At 42.7% G+C, this 26,917-nt stretch overlaps 2 protein-coding genes across 2 annotated transcripts; one reads left to right on the top strand and one right to left on the bottom strand.

Moving 5' to 3' along the window:
- Positions 1–852: 852 nt before the first annotated feature.
- LOC138403914 (proteoglycan 4-like) lies at positions 853–4,495 on the top strand. Its single transcript, XM_069506090.1, is given in 4 exon segments — positions 853–1,411; positions 1,413–1,482; positions 1,485–2,166; positions 3,477–4,495. Coding segments are annotated over 4 exon segments (1,629 nt in total). The 5' UTR covers positions 853–985; the 3' UTR covers positions 3,928–4,495.
- A 3,595-nt stretch (positions 4,496–8,090) lies between these two features.
- On the bottom strand, positions 8,091–26,280 carry LOC117992710 (probable cytochrome P450 49a1). The gene is made up of 14 exons (XM_034980423.2): positions 26,043–26,280; positions 23,834–23,962; positions 19,476–19,643; positions 13,587–13,752; positions 13,010–13,099; positions 12,451–12,567; positions 12,083–12,159; positions 11,662–11,857; positions 11,368–11,512; positions 10,625–10,788; positions 10,076–10,154; positions 9,545–9,745; positions 8,909–9,016; positions 8,091–8,685 (listed from the first exon to the last, which is right to left on the bottom strand). Exons 2-13 carry the CDS (start codon positions 23,937–23,939, stop codon positions 8,912–8,914), a joined length of 1,614 nt encoding a protein of 537 aa, XP_034836314.2. The 5' UTR covers positions 23,940–23,962; positions 26,043–26,280; the 3' UTR covers positions 8,091–8,685; positions 8,909–8,911.
- Positions 26,281–26,917: the final 637 nt, after the last annotated feature.

Genomic DNA, 26,917 nt, shown 5'->3' with positions numbered 1-26,917 from the left:
ACCAACGCTGTCCAAGACCAACTACACCAGCCCCACCAAGATGCTATCCTGGTAGCACGGACCCGCGTTGTCCTAAACCTACCACACCATTCCCGACCACGCCTGCTCCTCCAAGATGCTTCCCAGGCAGCACAGATTATCGCTGCCCGAAACCGACTACTCCGGCACCTCCGAGATGCTTCCCCGGTAGCACAGATCCCCGTTGCCCAAAACTTACCACTCCTGAACCACCACGATGCTTCCTTGGTAGCACTGACTCTCGGTGCCCTAAGCCAACCACTCCAACACCGACAAAACCAGCATGCTACCCAGGGTCACCAGACCCTAGCTGTCCACAACCACCACGGCCTTCAACATTGAACCCACCTACTTATTTGCCACCCTCAAGCCCGGCACCTACTACGCCTGCGCCACCAAAATGTTTGCCTGGCGGCGATGACCCTCGTTGTCCGAAGCCCACGACTCCAGAAGCTCCTAGGTGCTATCCTGGAAGTACAGACGTGCGTTGCCCAAAACCAACAACTCCAGCTGCTCCGCGATGCTTCCCCGGCAGCACTGATCTTCGTTGTCCAAAACCTACTACACCAGCTCCTACAACACCTGAGCCACCAAGATGCTTCCCAGGTAGCACAGATTATCGGTGCCCAAAACCTACCACTCCAGCACCTCCAAGATGTTTCCCCGGTAGCACAGATCCCCGCTGTCCCAAGCCTACAACACCAGCTCCTCCACGTTGCTTCCCAGGTAGCGCAGATCCTCGCTGCCCACAACCTACTACGCCAGAAGCACCAAGGTGTATCCAGGTATACTGATCTGCGCTGTCCAAAACCAACTACACCAGCCCCACCAAGATGTTATCCTGGTAGTACGGATCCACGTTGTCCTAAACCAACTACACCAGCCCCACCAAGATGTTATCCTGGTAGTACGGACCCACGTTGTCCTAAGCCAACTACACCAGCCCCGACACACCAGCCCCTCCTAGATGCTTCCCAGGCAGCACAGACTCTCGCTGCCCACGACCCACAACACCGGAACCACCACTATGCTTCCCTGGCAGCACAGATCCCCGCGTCCCAAGCCTACAACACCAGCTCCTCCACGTTGCTTCCCAGGTAGTGCAGATCGGCGCTGCCCACAACCTAGTACGCCAGCCCCACCAAGATGTTATCCTGGTAGTACGGACCCACGTTGTCCTAAGCCAACTACACCAGCCCCGACCACACCAGCACCTTCAAGATGCTTCCCAGGCAGCACAGACTCTCGCTGTCCGAGACCCATAACTCCGGAACCACCACGATTGCTTCCCAGGCAGCACAGACCCTCGCTGCCCGGACCCACAACTCCGGAACCACCACGATGCTTCCCTGGCAGCACAGACTCTCGCTGCCCAAAACCCACAAACTCCGGAACCACCGCGATGCTTCCCAGGCAGCACAGACTCTCGCTGCCCGAGACCCACTACTCCGGAACCACCGCGATGCTCCCAGGCAGTACAGACTCGCGCTGCCCGAGACCCACTACTCCGGAACCACCGCGATGCTTCCCAGGCAGTACAGACTCTCGCTGCCCGAGACCCACTACTCCAGAACCTGCACGATGCTTCCCAGGCAGCACAGACTCTCGCTGCCCAAGACCCACAACTCCGGAACCACCACGATGCTTCCCTGGCAGCATAGACTCTCGCTGCCCGAGACCCACAACTCCGGAACCTCCACGTTGCTTCCCTGGTAGCACAGACTCCCGCTGCCCGAGACCTACAACTCCGGCTCCTCCACAATGTTTCCCTGGTAGCACTGATCCTCGATGTCCTAAACCAACTACTCCGAAACCAACAAAACCAGTATGTTACCCAGGATCACCAGACCCTAGTTGTCCACAACCACCACGGCCTTCAACATTGAACCCACCAACTTACTTGCCACCTTCGACCCTGGCGCCTACTACGCCTGCGCCACCAAGGTGTTTCCCTGGCAGTGATGACCCTCGTTGTCTCAAGCCCACGACTCCAGAAGCTCCACGGTGCTATCCTGGAAGTACAGACGTGCGTGCCCAAAACCAACAACTCCAGCTCCTCCGCGATGCTTCCCCGGCAGCACTGATCTTCGTTGTCCAAAACCTACTACACCAGCTCCTAAAACACCTGAGCGCCAAGATGCTTCCCAGGTAGCACAGATTATCGGTGCCCAAAAACCTACCACTCCAAGCACCTCCAAGATGTTTCCCCGGTAGCACAGATCCCCGCTGTCCAAGCCTACAAACACCAGCTCCTCCACGTTGCTTCCCAGGTAGCGCAGATCTCGCTGCCCACAACCTAGTACGCCAGAAGCACCAAGGTGCTATCCAGGTAGTACTGATCTGCGCTGTCCAAAACCAACTACACCAGCCCCACCAAGATGTTATCCTGGTAGTACGGACCCACGTTGTCCTAAACCAACCACACCAGCCCCGACCACACCAGCTCCTCCAAAATGCTTCCCAGTCAGCACAGACTCTCGCTGCCCAAGACCCACACTCCGGAACCACCACGATGCTTCCCTGGCAGCACAGATCCCCGCTGTCCCAAGCCTACAACACCAGCTCCTCCACGTTGCTCCCAGGTAGTGCAGATCCTCGCTGCCCACAACCTAGTACGCCAGAAGCACCAAGGTGCTATCCAGGTAGTACTGACTGCGCTGTCCAAAACCAACTACACCAGCACCACCAAGATGTTATCCTGGTAGTACGGACCCACGTTGTCCTAAACCAACCACACCAGCCCCCGACCACGCCAGCTCCTCCAAGATGTTTCCCTGGCAGTACAGACTCTCGCTGCCCAAGGCCAACAACTCCCGGAACCTCCACGATGCTTCCCTGGCAGCACTGATCCTCGGTGTCCTAAACCAACCACTCCAAAACCAACAAAACCAGCATGTTTATCCAGGATCACCTGACCCTAGTTGTCCACAACACCACGGCCTTCAACATTGAACCCACCAACTTACTTGCCACCTTCGACCCTGGCGCCTACTACACCTGCGCCACCAAGGTGTTTCCCTGGTAGTGAGGACCCTCGTTGTCCCAAGCCCACGACTCCAGAAGCTCCGCGTGCTATCCTGGAAGTACAGACGTGCGTTGCCCAAAACCTTCTACTCCGGCTCCACCACGATGCTTTCCTGGCAGCACAGATTCCCGCTGCCCGAAACTACTACCCCAGCACCTCCAAGATGTTTCCCCGGTAGCACCGACCCCCCGCTGTCCCAAACCAAACCACTCCTGCTCCTCCGCGTTGCTTCCCAGGCAGTACAGACCCTCGGTGCCCACAACCTACTACGCCAGAAGCTCCAAGGTGCTATCCAGGTAGTACTGATCTGCGCTGTCCAAAACCAACTACTCCAGCCCCGCCAAGATGCTATCCTGGCAGCACTGACTCTCGTTGCACGAAACCTACCACTCCGGCTCCTACAACACCAGAGCCTCCAAAAATGTTTTCCCAGGCAGCACAGATTATCGTTGTCCGAAACCTACCACTCCAGCACCTCAAGATGCTTCCCCGGTAGCACAGATCCCCGCTGTCCCCAGCCAACCACTCCTGCTACTCCGCGTTGCTTCCAGGCAGTACAGACCCTCGCTGCCGCAACCTACTACACCAGAAGCTCCAAGATGCTACCCAGGCAGTACGGACCAACGCTAGGTCCAAGACCAACTACACCAGCCCCACCAAGATGCTTCCCTGGAAGTGCAGACCCAAGATGCCCAAAACCAACACACCTAAACCTCCGAGATGTTTCCCTGGCAGCACTGACCCTCGGTGTCCTAAGCCTACCACTCCAACACCGACAAAACCAGCATGCTACCCAGGGTCACCAGACCCTAGCTGTCCTCAACCGACGAGACCTACACTTTGAACCCACCTACATATTTACCTCCCTCAACACCAGGATTTAAGTGCTTCCAGGCTCTACAGACTTGCGCCTGTCCTCAGCCTACTACACCTACACCTGTAAGATGCTTCCCAGGCAGCTCTGACCCTCGCTGCCCTAAACCACACTCCCGAACCACAAAGATGTTACCCAGGTAGTTCTGACCCTCGTTGCCCCAGCCAACAACTCCTGAACCATTAAGATGTTACCCAGGCAAGTCTGACCCTCGTTGCCCGAACCAACCACTCCTGAACCACCTAAATGCTTCCCAGGCAGTTTCTGACCCTCGTTGTCCTAAACCAACAACTCCTGAACCACCAAGATGCTACCCCAGGCAGCTCTGAACCTCGTTGTCCCAAACCAACACTCCCGAACCACCAAAATGCTTCCCAGGCAGTTCTGACCCTCGTTGTCCCTAAACCACAACTCCTGAACCACCAAGATGCTACCCAGGCAGCTCTGACCCTCGTTGTCCCAAACCAACAACTCCCGAACCACCAAAATGCTACCCAGGCAGCTCTGACCCTCGTTGTCCTAAACCAACCAACTCCTGAACCACCAAGATGCTACCCAGGCAGCTCTGACCCTCGTTGTCCCAACCAACAACTCCCGAACCACCAAATGCTTCCCAGGCAGTTCTGACCTCGTTGCCCTAAACCAACAACTCCTGACCCACCAAGATGCTACCCAGGCAGCTCTGACCCTCGTTGCCCCAAGCCAACAACTCCTGAACCAGCAAAATGCTTCCAGGCAGTTCTGACCCTCGTTGCCCCAAGCCAACAACTCCTGAACCACCAAATGCTACCCAGGCAGCTCTGACCCTCGTTGTCCCAAACCAACAACTCCAGAACTACCAAGATGCTTCCCTGGCAGTACCGATGCACGTTGTCCCAAAACCCAGCAACCTCTACTTCGACTCCCAGTTCATGCTACCCTGGGTCTAAAGATCCAAAATGCCCTCAACCTTTCGCTCCCAGTAGTACAAATCCTCCAACCACATACTTGCCGCCATTCCCTGCAGAAATGAAGTGAACCCCTCTAGAAGATTAGTCAGAAAAGTTTGATTACTACGATGATTCGCAATCGGATATTGGAAGATCATGTTTCATTAACTTTCTCATACTATTATAATTATTACTAGCTGATGCCCGCGACTTCGTCGCGTGGAATTAGGTTTTTAAAAATCCCGTGGAACTCTTTGATTTTCCGGGATAAAAAGTCTATGTCACTCTCCAGGTCTTTATCTGTACCCATGCAAAAAATATCACGTCAATCCATTGCACCGTTGCGGACGTTATTGAAGGACAAACCAACAAACAAACACACTTTCGCATTTATAATAGGGTACTGATTTTTCTCTAAAACGAAGATTTTGCAAGGATCATAGTTATACCTTCAAACCTCACCGAAGATTGTAGAGATTACCTTGGCAGTAGATCGCCTTTGCGCCCCTTCTGTACAGGTTTTTCTGTTTCTTGCTTTGATAGTTTCCATAGTAGATACCTACCTACTGTGTGCATTAAGATGATTAAATTCACACAATTTAACTATGTTGTAGTATATTGTACAAATAATTATAATATAAAGCAGACGCTTTAATACAGGTAGACATCTGTGCCATTGTCAATATCGAGCAGAAACAAGCAAAAAATCTTTCATAAGCAAAAAAAACGTTGGTTGTATGGAAGCCCCCTTAAATATTTATTCTGTGTTGTTTATAGCGCAATAGAAATACATTCATCTGTGAAAATTCACCTGTCTAACTACCACGGTTCATGAGATACAGCCTGGTGACAGACGGACAGACGGACGACAGCGGAGTCTAGTAATAGGGTCCACATTTACCTATAGTCTGCGACAGGTTGAGATGACTATTGGGGTGATGAGGCGGGGGGACGCCCCGCACACCGCACGTCACCCACGCTCGCGCGCAACGGGTTAGCGCGGAGGGTGTGCGGGGCGTTTCCCTGCCCGATTGCCATCTAGACCTGGTCGTGTATTATACCTACCTACTTAATCCGTATAACAAACTACTACTACATTCAAACTATTCCCTATACCTAATCTACATCTAACATAGGTACCTACTCTTTATATTCAGGGGTACAAAGAAGGGTAAAGATAAAGTAATTTTGGATTGAATTGGTTTAAAAAATGTTCTTTTATTTTTCAGACAACCTTGATTCGCCGAACAAAACTCGAGGACAAGATATGCAAGAGATTTATCAAGAACTCTAGCCACTGCTATTGAATCTAGCACAGGATTGTCTGCATTACGCCTATATGGGAATTGTAGGATCTATTATGTTGTTTTGTCAATAGCAATGAGTGTATTTGTGCTCAGATCTAAGAAAAATCTGAAACAACAATCAAATGTAGAAAATAATACGCATCCTTGCTAATTAAAAGTTTTATAAGTCGGTATGTGATATTATAATATACGTGTACGATATTGTTAATAGTATATGTTTTACTATACGAAATTTTATTATACTAGTTTCTGTATATGGAAACTTAATACGAAATGTAATTTGTACTTATTTTTAATGAACTTTCACTGCCTATTAGTGCTTATAAATATTTTACCGGCATTTATATTGATGCCTGTTTTATATATAAATAAAATAGTGCCATAGGATTAATTAAAATACTAAGCCGCGCAGGACTTAATTTAACATCGTTTTAGCAATGCATATAATATATATGATATAAATATATACCGATACCGTCCAATTTTTACGATGTACTATAATAAATTATAATACTCGCTTAGGCAAAGGATAGCTGTTAGCAAAAGCTGCTTAAATACTGTTTTAAAATGATCAATAATTACCTACAACCCAGTCAAAATATAAACAAACACCCAGTGTACTTAAAACATCATAGTATAAATTGTATTTCGAGCACTATATTTTTTATATGCATTATTATATACTCATTGGTGATATATTTGTAATATTTACCAGTATAGTACGATATTTGTGGCCATTCCATTTTAAAGTAAGTTTTTGCCAATTTATTATAATATTATATTGTCGATTATGTGACCTACATTCTGTTTGGTTGTGAGAAATTGTACGAATCATAATACTCTCAATTATTATATTTTATAAGTTACTAAAGTTCAGATTGCACAGCGGAAACCACACAGTGATATATCTCTCTTCATACCAAGGGAAGATTTACGTTACGTATCGATTATGTTATAAGTACCTAGATGTTCTATTTCACGAAGATCGTTTGGCTATGTTTGTGTGTGTGGATATTATCGACCGCGACGCAGTTTCCGTTACGCACACAAAATGCGTTACGCACGGTACACTCACCACTACACCAAGGCTGAGCGATCTTCATGAAATAGAACAAATTGAAGGTACACCGAACAGGTGCTCATAATTTTTGTTGAATAGAAGATTTTTTTATAATATACGTTGCAGTTTCCGCATCTTTCTGAATAGAGCTATGTCATTACCCCGTCTCAATATTATTAGATGAAATAAAGCTCTTGCTAACTTCACTTACAATTTCATAAGAACTGGCATTCGCCATTCACTAAAGAACTGGGCCGGAGATTTGTTTTGACAATCACGTGATATTTTTTTCACGTCATCTATTATGAATCCTGATTGGTCTGTAAGCACATCTCCCCCTCGTCGCCACTTTAGTCGATACCGGGCCTTATGTTTCCCACATAGTCTTTCTTGTGCGTGAAATAGCAAAAGTTGACCAAGTTTTTTTATTAGTATTTCGACGGGTGACATCCAATTACTTAGTTCTAAATGCTAGTTCACTTTCCACAATACAGAATGACAGGGAAAAGGAATTGAATGAAGAAATTAAATGTTAGTAGGATTGCTTGTGAGTCAATCAAAGTAAAACATTCTATGAATGTAAAAAGTATTTTTATTTTCTTTACCCTACCTTTAAACAATAATGCTTTAAAACAAAATATATAAAAAAGACCTAGCTTATGCTCGCGACTTCGTCCGCATGGACTACAAAATTTCAAAACCTATTCACCCCCTTAGGAGTTGAATTTTCAAAAATCCTTTCTTTAGCGGATCCTACGTCATAATAGCTATCTGCATGCCAAATTTCAGCACGATCCGTCCAGTAGTTTGAGCTGTGCGTTGATAGATCAATCAGTCAGTCAGTCAGTCATTCAGTCAGTCAGTCAGTTAGTCACCTTTTCCTTTTATATATATATAGATATCTTCAATTTATACATAGACACAAAATAGATAACTAAGAGCCAATTTCACCAACGTAAAATATATCTCTTATCCGAGAGTAACTTTGATATTTTGGCAGGTTTTTCGATACAAAAATTGTGAAAAATTGACATTACGCCCAATTTATTCCTCGGTTAAATATCACTCGACGTTGGTGAAACCGGCACTTTAATCTATTTTCAGAGACTTGGATATACCTATCTACTTAGGTATACGTCATAAAGTGGCGATGGCATTCTTTATACAGTTTTTTTTAAAACACATCTGGATTGGTAAAAGCCATGGTCGCTAACTATGGTTATTATAAGAAAAGCTCAGTCTCTCAGCGGGCGATGGAGGGAGCTATAAGTCATTCCCTCCCCGATTCTCATCTCGACTTGTCGCTTACTATACGACTTACAATATTGTAGTTGGGAAATGGGTAGGTAGTATTATATATTGTATACTTCTTATTTGCCTTATTCCCAATTTGGTGAATAATACAACTCAGGTACTCAAAAAGGTACATAGTTATGTATTATATATTTACTAAATTAATTAAATATAAATTACTAGCTGATGCCCGCGACTTCGTACGCGTGGATTTGGGTTTTTAAAAATCCTGTGGGAACTCTTAAATTTTCCGGGATAAAAAGTCCTTCCCCGGGTTGCAAGCTACCTACTGTACCAAATTTCGTCAAAATCGGATTGAACGGTTAAGCCGTGAAAAAGCTAGCAGACAGACAGACAGACAGACAGACAGACACACTTTCGCATTTATAATATTAGTATGGATTATTATCGTTCAATTAATTTAGACGTATAGGTCCGTCCGGTGTGTACATTGGATGCACGTGTAGTCCAGAGGCTCGTGATGATACTCCATTTGAAGGCTTGAACCATCTGCAAAAAAACTGAAATAGACACTATTATCAACTCATAAACTAATAGCCTACTGAAGCCTAAGATATAAGTGTTGATAGCCTAGTGTAGCCTATAGAACGGTGATAGGCAGAACCTGCGATTTTTTTTCCATTACAATTAGCCCCTTGACTGCAACTCACGTAGTGGTAAGTGATGATGCAGTCTAAGATGTAAGCGGGCTAACTTGGAAGGGGTATGGCAGTTAAACCCATTACCCTTTATCGGTTTCTACACGGCATCATACCAGACCGCTAAATCACTTCGCGGCACAGCTTTTCTGGTAGGGTGGTAACTAGCCACGGCCGTAGCTTTCCACCAGACCAGAACAGAGACAATTAAAAAATTATAAACTCCCAAACTGCTCTTGCCGGAAATCGAAGCCAGGACCTGCCACTTATGAGACCACAGCGCTCATCACTGCACCAGGGAGGTCGTAGTGCGATGGGTTGATGATGATGATGATGATGATGATGATGATACTAGACTGAAGACGAATTTCTTATTTACCTTACAAATAATGACATGCATCTCCAATTCGGCAAATCTCCTGCCCAGGCACATCCGTTTGCCAAATCCGAATGGTAGAGATGCAAATGGGTGATGTTTGTAGTTGGCTCGTTGGATCCAACGTTCAGGGCGGAATTCTGATGCCTTTGAGAAATACTCATCGCTATTGCCCATTACGTAGTGTTGGAAGATCACTTGGGTCTGAAATTAAGGTTGAAAATTGAGTCGCTATGTCGCCTGTCTATCAGTCTTCTATCGGATATATTTAATTTTTTCGAAGAGGGTAGGTACACGATGAAAAGATAAATTATAGGTTTGGATAAAGGGCAACAAATAAACTAGTAAAATTACAGCTTAGTGCCCGAAACGATATTGTAGAGTATGCAGCTCTTTTGGATAGAGTGAAGGTCCAAAGTAAGATAATAATCTGGCCAACATTGCTATAAACTTAGTTGCGTTGAATTCTACACAAAGCCTCAAAACTTTTAGGAGTCCACTATATTGACGCTGTAAACAAGTTAGCATACTCACTCCTTTAGGTATGTTGTAATCGCAAATTATTGTATCTTTGGTAAGCTGCCGGCCGTTACCAATAACAACTGGATACATTCTGAAAACCAAAAAAAAATTTCTCATGTGTATCTAAATTTAGAAGTTTTCCGCTGATCACAAGCGGAAAAAGATCCTGTGTTGTGGAAATCTCTCTGAGGAGAATCAAATCTCATTGTCACAATCTCTTTCATCAGCTTTGGTACGTAATCCATACTAAAGTTATAAATGCGAATATAAGTTATACCACCACGCAAGGAGGACTAGAGTAACCGACATAGCTCAACGAGTGGCGAAGCTGAAGTGGCAATGGGCAGGGCACATAGTTCGTACAACCGATAGACGGGTCTCAAGGTGCTGGAATGGACCTCGAAACCTCGCACCGGAAGGCGCAGCGTTGGCAGACCCCTAGGTGGACGGATGACATCAGACGAGCCGCTGGATTCAGGCTGCGCAAGACCCTATAAGAGACCTATGTCCAGCAGTGAACATCTATCAGTTGTTGGTGATGATGATGATGAGGGAGGTTACCTTAAAACTTCCTTGACGCAGGCTTTTAAATACGGCATCTGACTGACATCTCCAGCCTTTAGTGGGCGACCTTGTAACACATTTGTGATCTCCGTATGCAGCTTCTCTTGCACGTCTGGTCGTAGAGACAGTTGGTACAGTGTTGATGCTACAGCGTTTGAGGTCTACAATCAAAAATCTACCATTTAGTTCAAAACAAAATTTTAAAGCCAAACATCTGCTTCATAAAATCGAGTTCAGATGATTTTGAAAACTGCCAAACCAAGACTCAAACCCTTATCTGTTATTGAGGTTTCAAAAATAAAAGGATAAACTAGTATTTCAACGTTCAGCTCGAATCAAAGGGCTTAGAACTATGTGATCTTAGATGTAGGGTAGGCTGAAATCGCGCAATAGAGCGCACTTTAACTTTGCTCAGACGTTAAAACGAGACAGATTTATGTGAGAGATATAGCTCTGTCTCGTTTTAACTCTGTCTTAAGTCTAAGCAAAGTCAGAGTGCGCTCTATAGATCTCATAAGACTCCCGCTAAGGGAACAGGACTTTCAGAAATCCAGAGCCGGGGCAGTATACTAACCGTGTCAATTCCCACGAGGAACATGTCAAGCAGCGACCCTAGGCCCGGTAGCTGTGACCCAGGTCTTGGAGCAGAGACTTGCTTCCGTTCCTTTCACACTCTTTCAGTGCTCTATCTTCGTGTGTCAGAGTTACACTGGCAGGTTAAAAGAGACTAAAACGCTAACCGTGTCAATTCCCACAAGGAACATGTCAAGGGCTGCCACAGCGGCGACCCTGGGCCCGGCGGCGGTGACCAGGTCTTGGAGTAGAGACTTGCTTCCGTTCGCTTCGCACTCCTTCAATGCTCTATCTACGTGTGTCAGAGTTACACTGGAAGGTCAAAAGGGTTTTGATAGATACATTTTTATTTTAGACTACTGTGCGAATATAGGTAGGTAATATTCATTTACCACACAAACCTGCCACATATCCTCGTGGTTAAAAATGTTTTGTGAAGAAACATGAAGTTAATTTCCTACCTGAGGATGGTATCAAGAGCAGCCACGTATCTCTTAAACATGGTGGTAGGGTAGATCCTCCACCACGGTGCTCTTAGTTCCAACTGCCCAACACAGAGGAAGAACGTGTTCACCGCGTCGATCAAACGTTGGCTTTCGGACCCTTCGTGAGACTCAAAACAGCCGAGCCGGGTGTCAAGAGCGATCAGTCCTAGAGCTGTGAATTAGTATTGGCATTTTAATTTTGTTATGTTAAATCCAGGGATAACAATAGATAATTGAAACCCTTAAATTTCTGCGAAATGTATTACTATTATGGCTTAGAGTTTCTAGAACTCTAAGCCATAATAGTAATTTAATTCAATTTAATATTTCGATTAAAATGAAGCAAATCGAAGATAAAAATACGATAAAACACGTAGGTAATGGTATAAAAACTCACATTCTAAAGACCATTTATGAACTTCGTTTAAAAAGTCATCTGGTGTTTCCATGTCCTCATTTCTTGTTCCACGGATTCTGTAAACAATTCACTCTGATACTATACTCCTCTTTAATAACCTACTTTTCTGATCCTTAGTCTCTCTAAACACCTAGATTCTCTTATCATCGGTGCAGCTATTTTTGCCACGATTGAACTTTTTCCCTCTTGGTTGAACAGGAGGTTTTGTTATTTATTTAAAATCACAGTTTAAAATACATCACTTATCTTCCTTTTGAAATGGATCCTTCCCAACTTCCTAAAGCTTATTACTCAGAAAGTTAAGATGCGTATTTGGTCGCACAAGTAATTCTTATTGATATTCTTACCTATTAACAAAAGCATCAGCAACTTCCCCCACTTGGTCAGTGTACTGCGCCGCTGCACCAGTGCTTAGAGCCACACGAGACACCTTGGTTCGGAATGCTGACCAGGAATCGCCATGTCTGTGAAGGTAACTCAAAAACATTATTACTTATTGAGAAATCTGTTATGTGCCAGCTCTAGGGCCAAATGAGAGCCATAGGAAAAATGATAGCGCTAGTGATCTGGTACTTCAAAACCACCTTAAGGCATACCTATCATCGGGTGGGGTGGCTCCATTTTAGGTTGTAAGTTAGGATTAGATGTGGCTCCGTTATTGGGCGGAGTCGCTTACCTTAGATGTAAGTTCAGCTAATAGTAATAATGTAATTTGTATAGGTATCATTAAAGTTAATTAGTAGGTAAGTTTCGGTAGTTTCTGTGTCCTTCGCCTGCGGTTTATGTCATGATGAGAAAAAAATTTAGCGCTTAAGCAAGAACATTTTAAACCTCTTAAAAGATCATCAGTTTCGTAATTATTGGCACATTAGAAGATATACTTATCATTTACTTGATGATACTTACACAGCAATGACTCCACCGCAATCCTTTTCAGCACCGAAGAAGTCTTTCCTCAACGTGTGCTTGTAATAATTCAACGATGGCATGGATGGCCTGAAAAGTTAATTAACCCAAATTATATTAGGCCCTTATACCTACTATAAATTATATTAGGCGGATTTGTCCTAATCGGAATCTTAGTTCTCGTTTTGCAATTACAACTATACAAAGCTGCCATTATAAAGGCTCTGGGTGAGTGATATACCGACCTACCAATGATTGGCTTATGATTAGTCAAGAATCTAACACCAGTCCAGAAAAGCAGTTTGGATTGAGAAGGGCCAGCAAGAAACTGACCAAGTTACCTTTAAAGTGGAATAGTTTTCTTTTTCAAATAAACAAGCGCTTTTGAATCGTCAAATAAATGACTCTACTGCTGGTTCGGAATGTCTTAGAGACAAATAAGAAACAGCAAAAAAACTCAAGCAGTTCAATTCGTGCAAGTTATACGCAATCGCTAAAATGGTCACCGATAGAAGAAACTGGAAATGAAACTGGAAAAGAACAGTCATGAAAGAATGGCTAGGGATTTACTAAATACCTATGTGGAGCAGCATCTTCTCCCCGAAAGACCCTCTCCACCTCACTGGCATCGAAGACAAAAAGCATGTCTGGTCTACCCAGCAGACCGGCCATTTTGACGCACTTGCCATATTTCTCGCGCAAGGATAAGCATACTTTGTCCACGTGTTCTACTGAATAACCACCTGAAAATAAATTGATGTTAAAAACAAACAATAACCACCGCAAACAGAAGTAGTAGTGTAACATTATTTTAATATCACCCTTCCGGCATCAGTTTTTCCCTCTAAATTATCCTGTCCAGCCCCCCGATTGTGTTAGAAAAACGTATTCATCGTTATGTTAATCGTCGACAAATTCTGCCCTTTGATTGGTTGATTCGCTGTTTGCATCTTTTCACAGCCAATCAAAGGGCAGAATTTGTTGACGATTACGGTAACGATGAAAACGTATTCTTACACAATTGGGGGGCGTATCACTAAAACATCTAAGTACACATCGTACCTACAAGCAAAATGTATTATAAGTAAGTATGTTAAACACATTTTCCTTCCCTTCTTTTGCTATGTACAGTCGGCAAACTATAGTTTTTATAGTTCTACAAATCGAATAAGTCTGTATACTAGGTGCAACTGATGACGATTTTCGATTTAGTTATTTTGTTAAACAATAACAAATGATATTGTTACTTTCACGGGAGTTGTAACAAGAACCACTTTATACGGAGTTTATCACATTGTGAATCTACTCTCTAGTCACGAGTAGGTACTATCGGTTGTAGTCAAAGCACTGGTGGAAATTTTTGATAAACCATTGATGGCCATACGAAAAAAAAACTGTTTTTTTTTAAATTCCGTGGTAACTCTTTGGTTTTGCGGTATAAAAGGTAGGGTCTAGTAGTACTTCCTATCTAGGAATACAAAGTACCTCGGTACCAGATTTTGACCAAAATCGGATAAACGGATGGGTCGTGAAAAGCCAGCAGACATACAGGCAGACACTTTCGCATGAATATTACAATAAATAAAGCCAGCCTTAACTCGTAATGAGTACAAATCATGACTGGTAGACAGACACGACAGACATAGCGTCTGTCCGTTTGTCGTGTCTGTCTAGAAAACCTATAGGGTACTTGCCGTTGACGTTCATGAAATTTGGCAGGTTTAAAATATAGGCTTAATACTGAGACAAATATTCAGTACAAAGTTTTCAGCTTGTAGCATTTCCTAGCTCGGAATATTGTACTAGCTCTAGTGCTATAGGTAATATAGAGTGAGAGTTGCCACACACTTGCATCCGGCGGGTACGGGATAAGTTTCACTGTGGTTAACATGGCAGTACCTATTCTAGAAAAGGGCAAGAATTTCTAGATACAAGTTTACAACTCAATACAGCTAAAGGTTATTGCGAAAGCATACTGGCTAGCGAGTCTAAAAAGTAAAAACTGTCGGCCTGTGCTTTTGCTAAACAAAAACCCGCTGAAGTACGAGTTGGACTTGCACATGAAGGGTTCCGTACTATCGGGCAAGATATTATAAGTAGATAGCACTGTGTACATGTACGTACTTATTAATATTTTTTCTTTTGTATGGTGGCCATTTTGAAATTTTAAAAGTATCTTGGTTTTTTATTATTTTGACAAGAAAATAATACAATGACACAACGATGACAAAACAACGACACGGCAACGACACGTCAGCGACACAGCAACGACACGATAACGACACAGCAACTACAACACAACGACACGGCAACGACAAGGCAACGAAACGAGGACGACAAGACAACGACACGGCAACGACAAGACGACGACACAACAACGACAAGGCAACGACACGGCAAAGACATGACAAAGAAACGGCAACGACGGACAACGACAATGCAACAACACGGCGACAACAAGACGACGACAAGGCGACGACACGGTAACGACACGAATTCAAGACGGCAGCGACATGGCAATGACAAGACGACGACACGACAACGACACGGCAATGACAAGACAACGTTACTATAAAGAATCTCACTTTATTGCGTCGTAACAAGAGTCGCTGTTTATTTATATTTTATAGTAAGTAGTTTCTGAAGTTAGTAGATAAAAAAGGTATAGTACCAGAAAATGTAGGTAGTATACCTACTCGGTAGGTAGGTACCCAGTACCTACTAAATACTTGTAAAGAATTTTGGTTCAATCTTTTTTCATGCAATATTAAATTTATCAAGAAAAGTATTATTACGGATAGCAATAATTCCGTTGTTCTTTCAACCATTACAAACTGCATTAAGAGGGAAACGCCAGCATAACTACTTGTTTGGATAAGTACCTACTACCTATCTACCTACGTGTTAATTCAACTGTAGGTAGATAAACATTGAGGTGTAACTTATTTACTCGTACCTACCTAAGCGATGAGATCTTAGACTTCTACTTGGGAGGTCGGGGGTTCGAACGCGCCTCTAATTTTTAGAAGATGACTTTTAATCAATTGAACATCACTTGCTTCAACGGTAAACGAAACATGGTGAGGAAACCTGCATACCTGAGAGTTCTCTATAATGTTCTCAAAGGTGTGTGAAGTCTGCCAAGTCACAGTGAGCCACTGAGCGAGGCTGTGCAAGACCGTGGCATAGGTAGGTACATTATGGAAGTCGCTACTAAAGACCTAATGTCTATCGGTTGATTTATTTGTAGGTACATGGAGTCAGGTAAAAACAACTTTGACCTGCAGAATGGGTGATTTATTCAGTCTACTTGATGATACGATAATGAGCCGCAATATTGTATGTAGTCCTGTTGTCCCCGTTACCCGTATCCCCGTTAACGGGGATATCGGGATTTGAATAAAATTATTGAAAATCTATCCCGTTGTTCCCGTTATCTATTCCCCTTCAACGAGGACAGCGGTAATTTAATAACATTGTTAAAAACTCTTCCCGTTATTCCCGTACCTGCCCCCGTTGACAGTATACGAGAGTCGACATTATTATTTATTGTGTCTGTTCTGCCGTGCTATTGGTCCATCAGTCAACCTTTCGCTTCCGGCACTGATATTATAATTTGCAGCCGTATGTAAAGTGCATAAAACCGTGACGATCACAATAATTGCCGCACCGGCCCGCCACTTGCACCACATTCTAATAACTTCCTTTCCTTTCATTTTACTTACTTTTGAAACACTATCGCTGTTACAATTTTCACTTTCTATGAGACAGTATGGTATCTTTTGACGACTTCCTTGGCGTAGCGGTAACGCTGTGGTCTTATAAGCGGGAGGTCCCGAGTTCGATTCTCGGCTGGGGCCAGTTTTTTATATATCTTGCGGGAACTCTTTGTGTATCAAATACACCACAGATTATTCGCTGTCACAGAATATCACGTCTGCCGTCCGGCTGCCAAACTTATTTGAAAATTCATGGAAAATTCGACAAACATAAAACATTCGCCGTTTCGCCGTATCTCGAATAGTGTGGCCCATTAATTGCCGAATGCCGAACTATCCCACCCCTCATTTGCCCAAACCCAATAGTGGAGTCGTACCATTAGTAAGTAATAAGTATTTAATTGCATACGTACACACATAACCCCGAAAAGTACCTATGTACCCGGATCTCCCATTTTTTTAAATACGGATAGCGAGCAAACGTGCAGACAGGTCACCTGATGTTAAGTGATTACCGCCGCCCATGAACATTTGCAACATTTTGCTGATGCGTTGCCGGCCTTTCAAGAATTTGTACTAGACCAAAGTCTTAATCACTAATCTATCACCGCTTACTTAACTTTGACCTCCGAAAATCATGCGGCTCAGCCAAGTATTCTCTGAGACCTCGGTCAGGCAATTATAACTTGATAATGGCACCGTTGATTTAAAACAATATAACCTTGCCCCAATTGCCAGATTTCGTAACTCCTCATCATCATTATCGTCAGGAAACTTTCGTACATGATTTGTATTCACGCCACAGACAATAATATATTTAACGTTGCAACTGTTGACATGCGACAAAGTAACGTGTAGGACGTAGGTAGGTACATATATCTACATTTTACGCATACCTAAATAAAACATACGAAACCCGAATCAATAGAGGTCAAGCATAAAATTATTAAGAAACAAATGAGAAGGTTCAGACTGCTATCTTCACGGTAGGTTTACCTAAAGATTTTACCGAATAAGGTAAGTCCGGGTGGCTACATTTTTACTGTCAATTTAAAACCACTATCTACGAGTACCTACTTATTTATTACACGGTCCAGGAACGCGGCGAGTTCACGATATTGGTTTATTCAAGAAACCAATAGGTAAACAAATTCGTTCAAAGCAAGTCAACAACTGACAGGGTTGATGATCAACCATGCAAATTCAAATTCAAATAATTTATTCAAAATAGGTAACAAATTACTCTTTTTGATTGTCAGCTGTTTTTAGATTTAAGTTCAAATATAATAAAAAAAGATTGTACAGCTTTTGTGTCACTATATCTTTCCGACTCTTTTATTCTAATGACAATCCTACGAATCATGGAATCTTTCCCAAACTTAAATTCCGTTACCTATAAGTACGCGGCACGTTAAGATGGCAATCGGGGAGGTCACGCCCCGTACATCCGCACAGCCCCCGCACTATTCCGGTGCGGGCAAGTGACGTGCGGGTGTGCGGGGCGTCCCCTTATACCCTGATTGCCATGTCAACCTGTCGCGGACTATACCTAGGTACTTACTAAAATGATTTGAATGTTTCGTTACTAAAAATGTCCTTCGAACCTAATGGAATTAAACAAGAATTTAATAAAGCTGAATAAAATTAATATATATTTAAATTTCCACATGAAACCATCATCGTATTCTATAAAATATGTACATAAATAATGTAATGGTTGAAAAAATTAATAATAACAATATCTTTCGTCCACACAGTGACCTTGAAATAAGATGGTAGATACATGATATAGGCACGTTACTACTTTACTATACTATACTACTATACTATATATTCTTATACTTAGGTAAACAAAGATACCTATTTTATATCTTTGGATATAAGGTCCAGTTGCATGACGGTTAACTTTAAAGTTTGATCGCCAATAAAAGGCAAAGTGGGTTGCGCAAGTCAGTATATCTCGATCCACCTCTATGCATGATCAAGGTTAAAGGTGTGACGGTCGCCACATTCGCAAGCAGATAGTGCTTCTCACTTGTACAAAGAAATCAATCAGCAATCATTGGATACGACGACGACAGGGTCTTCTCCGGTCGGCCGAAGGCCAAGCGGGGGTACGGGCCTCGAGGTGTAGCCTCCTTACCCGGGCAGGGCGCGGGGGAATGTTACCCCGGTGTTGGTCTTCTTGCCGGAATTTCACCGGCTAGGGCCTGCCATCTTTGCTTGGGGCCTCGTGGCTGGTTGTGTTGCCCGCGCTGATCGCGCTGGCGATAGATTCGTCATCGCGCACGGGGGTGGTGACTGGTCCGATGGAGATCTCCGCGCGCGATGGCCTGCCTAACGTCCGCAGCGCGGAGATCTCCATCGGACCAGTGTCATATCCGGTGGGTCTCGCGTAGACCCACCGGATATGACACTGCGTACCACGCTAGTGGTGGCTATCGTAGGAGTTCCTGAGGCAGAGGACGCCCGGTCGGTCGGTGGATACGAACCCAAGCCTTGCCTACTCACGTCGCTCTCACTAGATGGCAGCAAAGGTACCATCCTTGGAATTGAAAGTAGAACACGCAAATCTGAATCGCACTCTCGGAGTGTTTAGGAATCTGTTTAAGTTTGGTTACAACCTGTAGGTTACAGGATGTAACCAAACTTAAAGAACTAGAGTATAGATTAGCTATCTATACCAGGCACCAGGCAACCTTAGGAGTTAGGAATAGGAAAGCATGAGGAAAAAAGACACTTCTTACCAATGTAAGGGATGAATCGCCAGGTGTTTCCAAGCAGAGGCAGAGGTTTGGGACCTGGTACTTCATCCCAGGATTTCACCGAAGGCACCAGCGTCTCCAGAACGGATGTAGTGGCTGCATGCGTTGACCTGGTTCTGTGACCCGGGACTTGTCGGTTGGAAAGATTACCTGTAAAAGAATAAAATTCAATATGATAATTTCTTCAGAAACAGCAGAACAGAACAAATAATGAATCTTGATGGCGAATTTCAAGATGGCTGCCATGTACCTACTCACCTAAATTAACAAAAAAATAAGTACGGAACCCTTTGTGTGCGATTCTGTTTTTTTTTTGTTTTTTTTTTTAAATTGATATAGCGAGCAAACGAGCAGGCGGGTCACCTGATGTTAAGTGATTACCGCCGCCCATGAACATTTGCAGCACCAGAGGAGCCTCCGATGCGTTGCGGCCTTTTAGGAATTTGTTGGTCCGCCCCTTGAATAACCCCATGTTATAATCTAGTGGGAACACCGCCGATGGGAGTTGGTTCCACAGTTTGCACGTGCGTGGAAAGAAGCATTGAGTGGTTTTTTGACAGTAAATTATACTCAGCTTTATAACTTTAGCATACGGTTGTTAATTGGTATAAGTACTGTAATAAAACAAAACATGGCAGCGACGGTTAAGCACCGCTTCTGTTTTTTGAAGGTCTGTGTTTCCTTTAGATATTAAATAATGATTCATCATCATCATCGTCAACCGATAGACGTCCAGTGTCTACTGTTAGACATAGGTCTCTGCATACCCAGCATTGGCAGAGCCCGACTAGAGATATTACACTATACAGACGACATCAATGAGTCACAGCGAGCCGCTGGATCCAAGCTGGATGTGGCGGCGCAATACAATGTGACATAATATTATTGTGGACCCTTACAGGGACCTAAGTATAGCCAGCATGTGAATTGTGAACGTCTATAGGTCGATGACGACGATCATGCGACTCAAAATGCAACTATATTATTATGATTTTTGCAAATCCTAAAAAATCGTCAAGACGTCACTTCTGTCTCAAGTCTAAGCCCTAAGTTTTATTCTGAAAATAACCTCTGCAGAAATCGACAATTTAATATTTTTATGTGCAGTTAAATTTGCACCTTTCACTGTCTGAATGTCAGCTACAGGCTCTATTAGGTAGGTATGTCAGATTTAGCAAGTCTAGGTATCATAAATTCAGGCAATAACTTATAAATTTGTTGCCCAACATCAATCAATATGAAATCTACCGAAATATTGCTTATATAAAACTAGATAATGCCCGCGAATTCGTACGCGTGGATTTAGGTTTTTTAAATCCCGTGGGGACTCTTTGATTTTCCAAGATAAAAAGTACCTAATGTCTTTTCCCGATATGCAAGCTATCTCTGTACCAAATTTCATCAAAATCATGGTCATGGAAAACTACTTAGTAGTGTAATTCAATGGCTACAGCCCTAATTTCCCAGGGAATCAAAGAACTCAATCATCATCATCATCATCACCATTCCGTTGCAAGTAATAGCCCACTTTCATCTTAGGGCCAGCGAAAACAGATGGTGTGGAGTAGAGCCGAGTTTTTTGATCACAAATTCAAGACCGGGAGCCGCAGCAGAAACAGCTGAATACGGCAAGCGGCGCGGGCGCAAGTAGGTATGCCTCTTTAATCGAGAGTTACATTTTTGTTCCGTTTGCCGTGGAGCCCTGGGGCCATGGAGTCTTAGTGCTTTAAAAAAATTACGAGACATTTCACCGCGATTAATAGCCTCATCTGGTGACAGAAGGGCTGGCTCATTTTTTGCGCAACGGATCAGCCTGGCTGTCCAGCGAGGAAATGCAGCCAGTATTCTTGGCACCATTCCACGCAAGGCTAGCTTTAAGTTTTATTGTAAAAAAAACTCAGTGTAGGTACTTTGATATAAGTACCTTTGAAACTGATATACTTAGTTACTGAAAACAAAACACGGAGGACGTGCGCTAGGGCACGTCTGGGCTTTATCTTGAGCTTAATTAAGCTTATTTTGGGTTGTTATCAAGAAAGACGCTGCGCTTCGGCTCTGCTGGTCTGCGTTGCGCCTAAGACATCATTACTTACCAACAGATAAGACCGAGACCGTCAAGACCGATAACTTATCTGGATAAATTGATCTTTAGCTAATTCAATCTTTTCCAATAACGCTAAGATCAGCTAAGATATAATATTAAGAAAATGAAAGGTGGGTTTCAACTCTCACGACTCACGTTCGTTACGCTTCCTCGCACATCTCTGGTGGAAAGGCAGACTTAGGTTTCATAATACAAGGTTGCTTTAAATTTGATCTATATGGTTAAATCCGAAAGTAAACTTAAAAACCGGCCAAGTGCGAGTCGGATCGTACACGAAAAGTTCGAAAAAAATGAATCAATTTGAATTGTAACTGTCACCTGTAGGCTTAGTACAAGTTTACACATTTCGACAACTTAGATAGAGTTTGAGTAGGTATCAAACCTGTCATTGTATAACCACTGTAATTGAGCTAATTTGGTTGCACTCAATCTCAGGTCTAAAAATAAACAACCCTTTTCCGCAAGAGATATTTTGAAAATATTACTATTTGTAGACTTGACGATTTAGTTTAGACATAGCGTAGGTTACCTTAACCGAATTAGCAAAAATGTTAAAACTACACTTCCTTTTTTCGAGTTTCTCTACACAAAATAAGCGAGCCAGCCTAGCAGCCTAAACTTAACTTCACTCTTACCCTAACGGTACCTACAAAATTGTTTCAGCACTTGAAATCCATGGAGTGTATTATATCATACAGTGTTTCGATACTCGAAATATACTCCTTAAGTGAAAACGTGGTAAACTGGTGCTAAAGATACCTACTTCTCATTATTATCATAAAATAATTATGTTGCTTGCGATTGCATTATGCAATATGCTGCGCCGGTTCGTATATCGATTCGCTTCATGGAACATTATTGCTACCTACTATGCTATAAACCAGTGCATGATGTAAACAAAAAACTGTTTACAATTACTATACTTAATTACAAAATATAGTTATGTTCGATAGTTTGTCTAATATATACTTAAATAAATATTTTACAAAATGCGTGTGTTTTCTACAATTAAGTATATTGGGCATTCAATTGTAACAAACAAGTATGGATGAGTAAGTAACGCCTACAGTCATTAAACTGAAGAAGTTTCAAAAGTTTTAATCGATATTGACTCTCCGGATAACGAAACTCGATGTCGAGAAAACGAAGGTCTCGAGGTGACTAAGGTCGATGTCAACTGTCGAGGTGACGAAGTTCGATATCGAGATAGCTAGTGTTAATGTCGGGATAAAGAAATTCGATGACGATTGTCGAGGTAACTGAGGTCGATGTCGACTATCGATATGACGGTGGTCGGTGTCGCCTGTCGAGGTGAATAAGGTCGATATCAAGTGTCGAGGTGACAATGGCTGATGTCGACTTTCGAGATGACGAACGTCAATGTGGAGGTGACGAAGGTCGATGTCGACTATCGAAGTGACGAGGGTCAAGGACATATCAACAAAAGTTTCGAAACACGTGCTATAGGTATTTTATAGATACATGTAGTTTTTGTGCAACGATATAAAAGCAAAGAATGAATTAAATGTCAAGTTTGCATAATAGATCAAAATCTTTATTTGCATAAAAATTTATTTCTACATAAGTAATTAGCTGTTATTTCAGTTAACAAAAACCTGATTATTATCTCGCACGCATTGTCTACAGAGTATCACTTCTGTATTCTGATTACTAGTAGGAGTCACGAAAGTACAAGAAATGGGCGTTTATTGTGCATATTATCATATCACTCTGCTGTCGTCTGTCACATGAGTCTGCTGTTGTCAAAGAATTTGGATGTACTACTACGTGGGGTATTCCTTTGTCGATGGCTGTTGTAGTTGACAGAACCCACCGCTATACAGGGTGTAACCCGAACGCTGGCAAAAACGAAGACAGGTGATCATTACTGATAGGATACCATAAAAAAACGGGGAAAAAAATATAAAAATCCTATAATTTTGTAAATGTTTACGACATATTGCATATAAAACATCTGACTGTCGCTAGGCGCTGTCGTATGTCGCATTGACCCGAGTTTTGCACGCTATACATTGCGGGTTTGAATAATACTAAATCACTAAAACTACAAAATGAGGCAAATGGTTATTGGTATTGGATTGTGTTTAGGTAGCATTACAATAACGCTAAGTTTTTGCTAGCGTTCTGGTTACATCCTATGTATAGGTATACATGTTTTGAAAAGAAATTCTGTGCCGAGTCGCTACAAATACCTAGCTCAAAATTAATAATTTACCTCTGTCCGCGCCGTCATTTGCTTGATATGACCAGACGGTGGTCCTCAAGCCTCGTTCACACAGTCGCCTGGCAGACCACTTCACAACATAACCTCGACTTTTCATTGTTCTCGCCAATTACTAGATTTCTGTAAAGATTGAAAGCAGTTATGAGTGAGCTGTGGTGCAATAGTGAGCGCTGTAATCTTATAAGTGCAAGGTCCCGTGTTCGATCCCTCGCAGGCTTTTATTTTAATTCAACTGCCAAACCTCTTCCAAATTGGGTATTTGACTCCAATTTTTTTATTACTTTATTATAAACTAGGATAAAAATAATGACGTAAACTGAAAAAACCGTCATTAGAAATAACAATAGGATTACATTCGACATGCCACGTAAACAATAGTAGTAATAAACCAAACACTCGTAGAGCCCATTCATTTTTAAAGGAGCCGGTTCAACCTTATATATTTTGTCGCAAACCAACCAGTGTTGATACTTTTGAATTCACGTCGAATGACGGTCTCAAGTGGAAACACGCCAGTTAATATTGAATGCACTGTACCTAGCACGTGCGTGTTTAGTTTAGAGTTAGTCAGTTTGGCATTGGTAGAGCTATGCTCGGAGATTCTCTAAGTTTCTCTATGTGGTCAAATCGGAAATGAGTAGCTAATATCTGCTCTCATAATTTCGTCTTTCAATAGAAAAAGATATTTAAAGGTGTTAAGAACAGGTTTTTTATCGAGGAGTTATTCATTATTTGGTATTCGTTAAAATCAAGCTTTTAAATTTTCAAGGTAACACAACTTTTATTTTTATCGTGACGTAAACTTTTAACAATTCATAAGGTGGAGCTGGAAACAGACTAACATCAGACCTTTTAAATAATCGGTATTTTTTTTAGTAATAGCGGTGATAGATAATGGTTTAGACGTCCACTTCCTATTCAGGAAGGGCGGGGGTTCGATCACTGGCACGGACTCTAATTTTTCGAGCTATGTGCGTTTTAAGCAATTAAATAAGTTTCACTCGCTTTAACGGTGAAGGAAACATCCCAAGGAAACCTGCATGCCTGAGAGTTCCATAAAGTTTTCAAAGCGTGTAATTCAAGCTCTGTAGCCTATGGCCAAAACCCCTTCTCATTCTGAGAGGAGACCCGTACTCAGTAGTGTGAGCTGGCGGTGGATGTGGCATGATGATGACCCAACAGTGGTTTGGGCTGTATCTATATCCCACACCGGGTTAGCACGAGGGCTGTGCGGGTGTGCGGGGTGTCCCCACCCCGATTAGCATCTCGATTCTCGACCTGTCGCGTACTATCAGTACTATCACCTACTGTTATTATAAATGCGAAAGTGTGTTTGTATGTTGGTTTATTGGTTTGTTGGTTTGTCCTTCAATCACGTCGCAACGGAGCAACGGATCGTCGTGATTTTTTGCACAGATATGGTTAAAGACCTGGAGAGTGACATAGGTTACTTTTTATCCCGGGAAATCAAAGAGTTCCCACGGGATTTTTAAAAACCTTAATCCACGCGTAGGTACGAAGTCGCGGGCATGAGCTAGTAGTATATACATTGATGTGTCAATCAGTCAATAATTTATCCTTTTATAATATGTATGTACCTACCTACCTACTTACAGTCCGGAAAAATTACTCCTGAATTTGGTGAATAAATTGCGAGTATGTTTCTACTTTTATACTAGGTACAACATTGACCTTTATTAAATGGCTCAATGTTAAAACAAAATAATTCTACTTCATTTAATCTAGAAAAATACTTTCCAAGCTATTATGATACATATAGATGGAGCATGAAGCCTTCGACGTGGATATAGATTATTTAAAAATACCGTGGGAACCTCGATTTTCCCGGGATCAAAAGTAGTTTATATCCGTCTCCAGGATATTAAGCTAGCTCGGTGTTAAATTAAACGTCAAAATCGGTTAAGCTGATGGGCGGAAGGTAACAGACACTGCCGCAGTTATTTTATACTTTACTAGCTTATGCTAGCTCTGTCCGCGTAGTACACAAATTTCAAACCCCTATCACCCTCTCAGGGGTTGAATTTTCAAAAATCCTTTAGTAACGGATGCCTACGTCATAATGCCAAAATTTGCATGCCAAATTTCAACCCGATCCGTCCAGTAAGTAGTTTGAGCTGTGCGTTGATAGATCTCTGAATTTTTATTATTAAAATACTAAATAATAAGAAAATATACCAACCTAGTATCTAAAATGTCACCACTTTTTATTTTAATTAAATTTATTATTGGTTTGATTAATACATAGGTAATTGCGACGTTTTTTTTCCTTCACTATAAAAGCTTTTAAAACTTTTTGTAGTAAACAACACGGCTACACACTGCGCGCAGTGTATTTTCGAAAACACTTGCGATTTTTATTTTGAATCTCGTATTGTGTTAGTTTCGCGCGCCACCAACGGACTGACAGTAGATAGCACGCTTTCCGCGATACAGCCACACGACTCACGAGTATAGATATCACAGCCGCGCCTCCGCGGCCGTTTGCTTTTCACGGGTTTCACGTACCTATCCACTGTTATACGTCATTCGCATCGTACCAAAACTCCACCACCGTCAGAGTGAAAAAAGATGACGATGAAAATTTCGAAAAAATCTGTTTTTACTCTTAAAAATGAGAAAGTATGGTGAGATTAAATCTATATTCATACTAGCTTATGCTCGCGACTTCGTCCGCGTGGACTACAAAATTTCAAAACCCTATTTCACCCCCTTAGGAGTTGAATTTTCAAAAATCCTTTCTTAGCGGATGCCTACGTCATAATAGCTATCTGCATGCCAAATTTCAGCCCGATCCGTCCAGTATTTTGAGCTGTGCGTTGATAGATCAGTCAGTCAGTCATTCAGTCAGTCAGTCAACTTTTCCTTTTATATATATAGATTATTACAAACTAAAAATGAGGGATCCACGGGGACAGGAGGGCTGGCAGTTACCTCGGTCAGCATATTAGTCTGGCCATTCAACGCTGCCAGCGTTCTGGGCACCCTGCCTCGTTGCGGTGGTTTAGATGATATTTTTGATCTGTAATTTTTACGTTCAATTGTTTAAATTCGTTT

The sequence above is a fragment of the Maniola hyperantus genome, chromosome 22 (assembly GCF_902806685.2).
Source record: "Maniola hyperantus chromosome 22, iAphHyp1.2, whole genome shotgun sequence".
NCBI classification, from domain to species: domain Eukaryota; kingdom Metazoa; phylum Arthropoda; class Insecta; order Lepidoptera; family Nymphalidae; genus Maniola; species Maniola hyperantus.
Note: the sequence above shows the minus strand (reverse complement) of the source record. Positions and strands in the feature narration are given on the sequence as shown.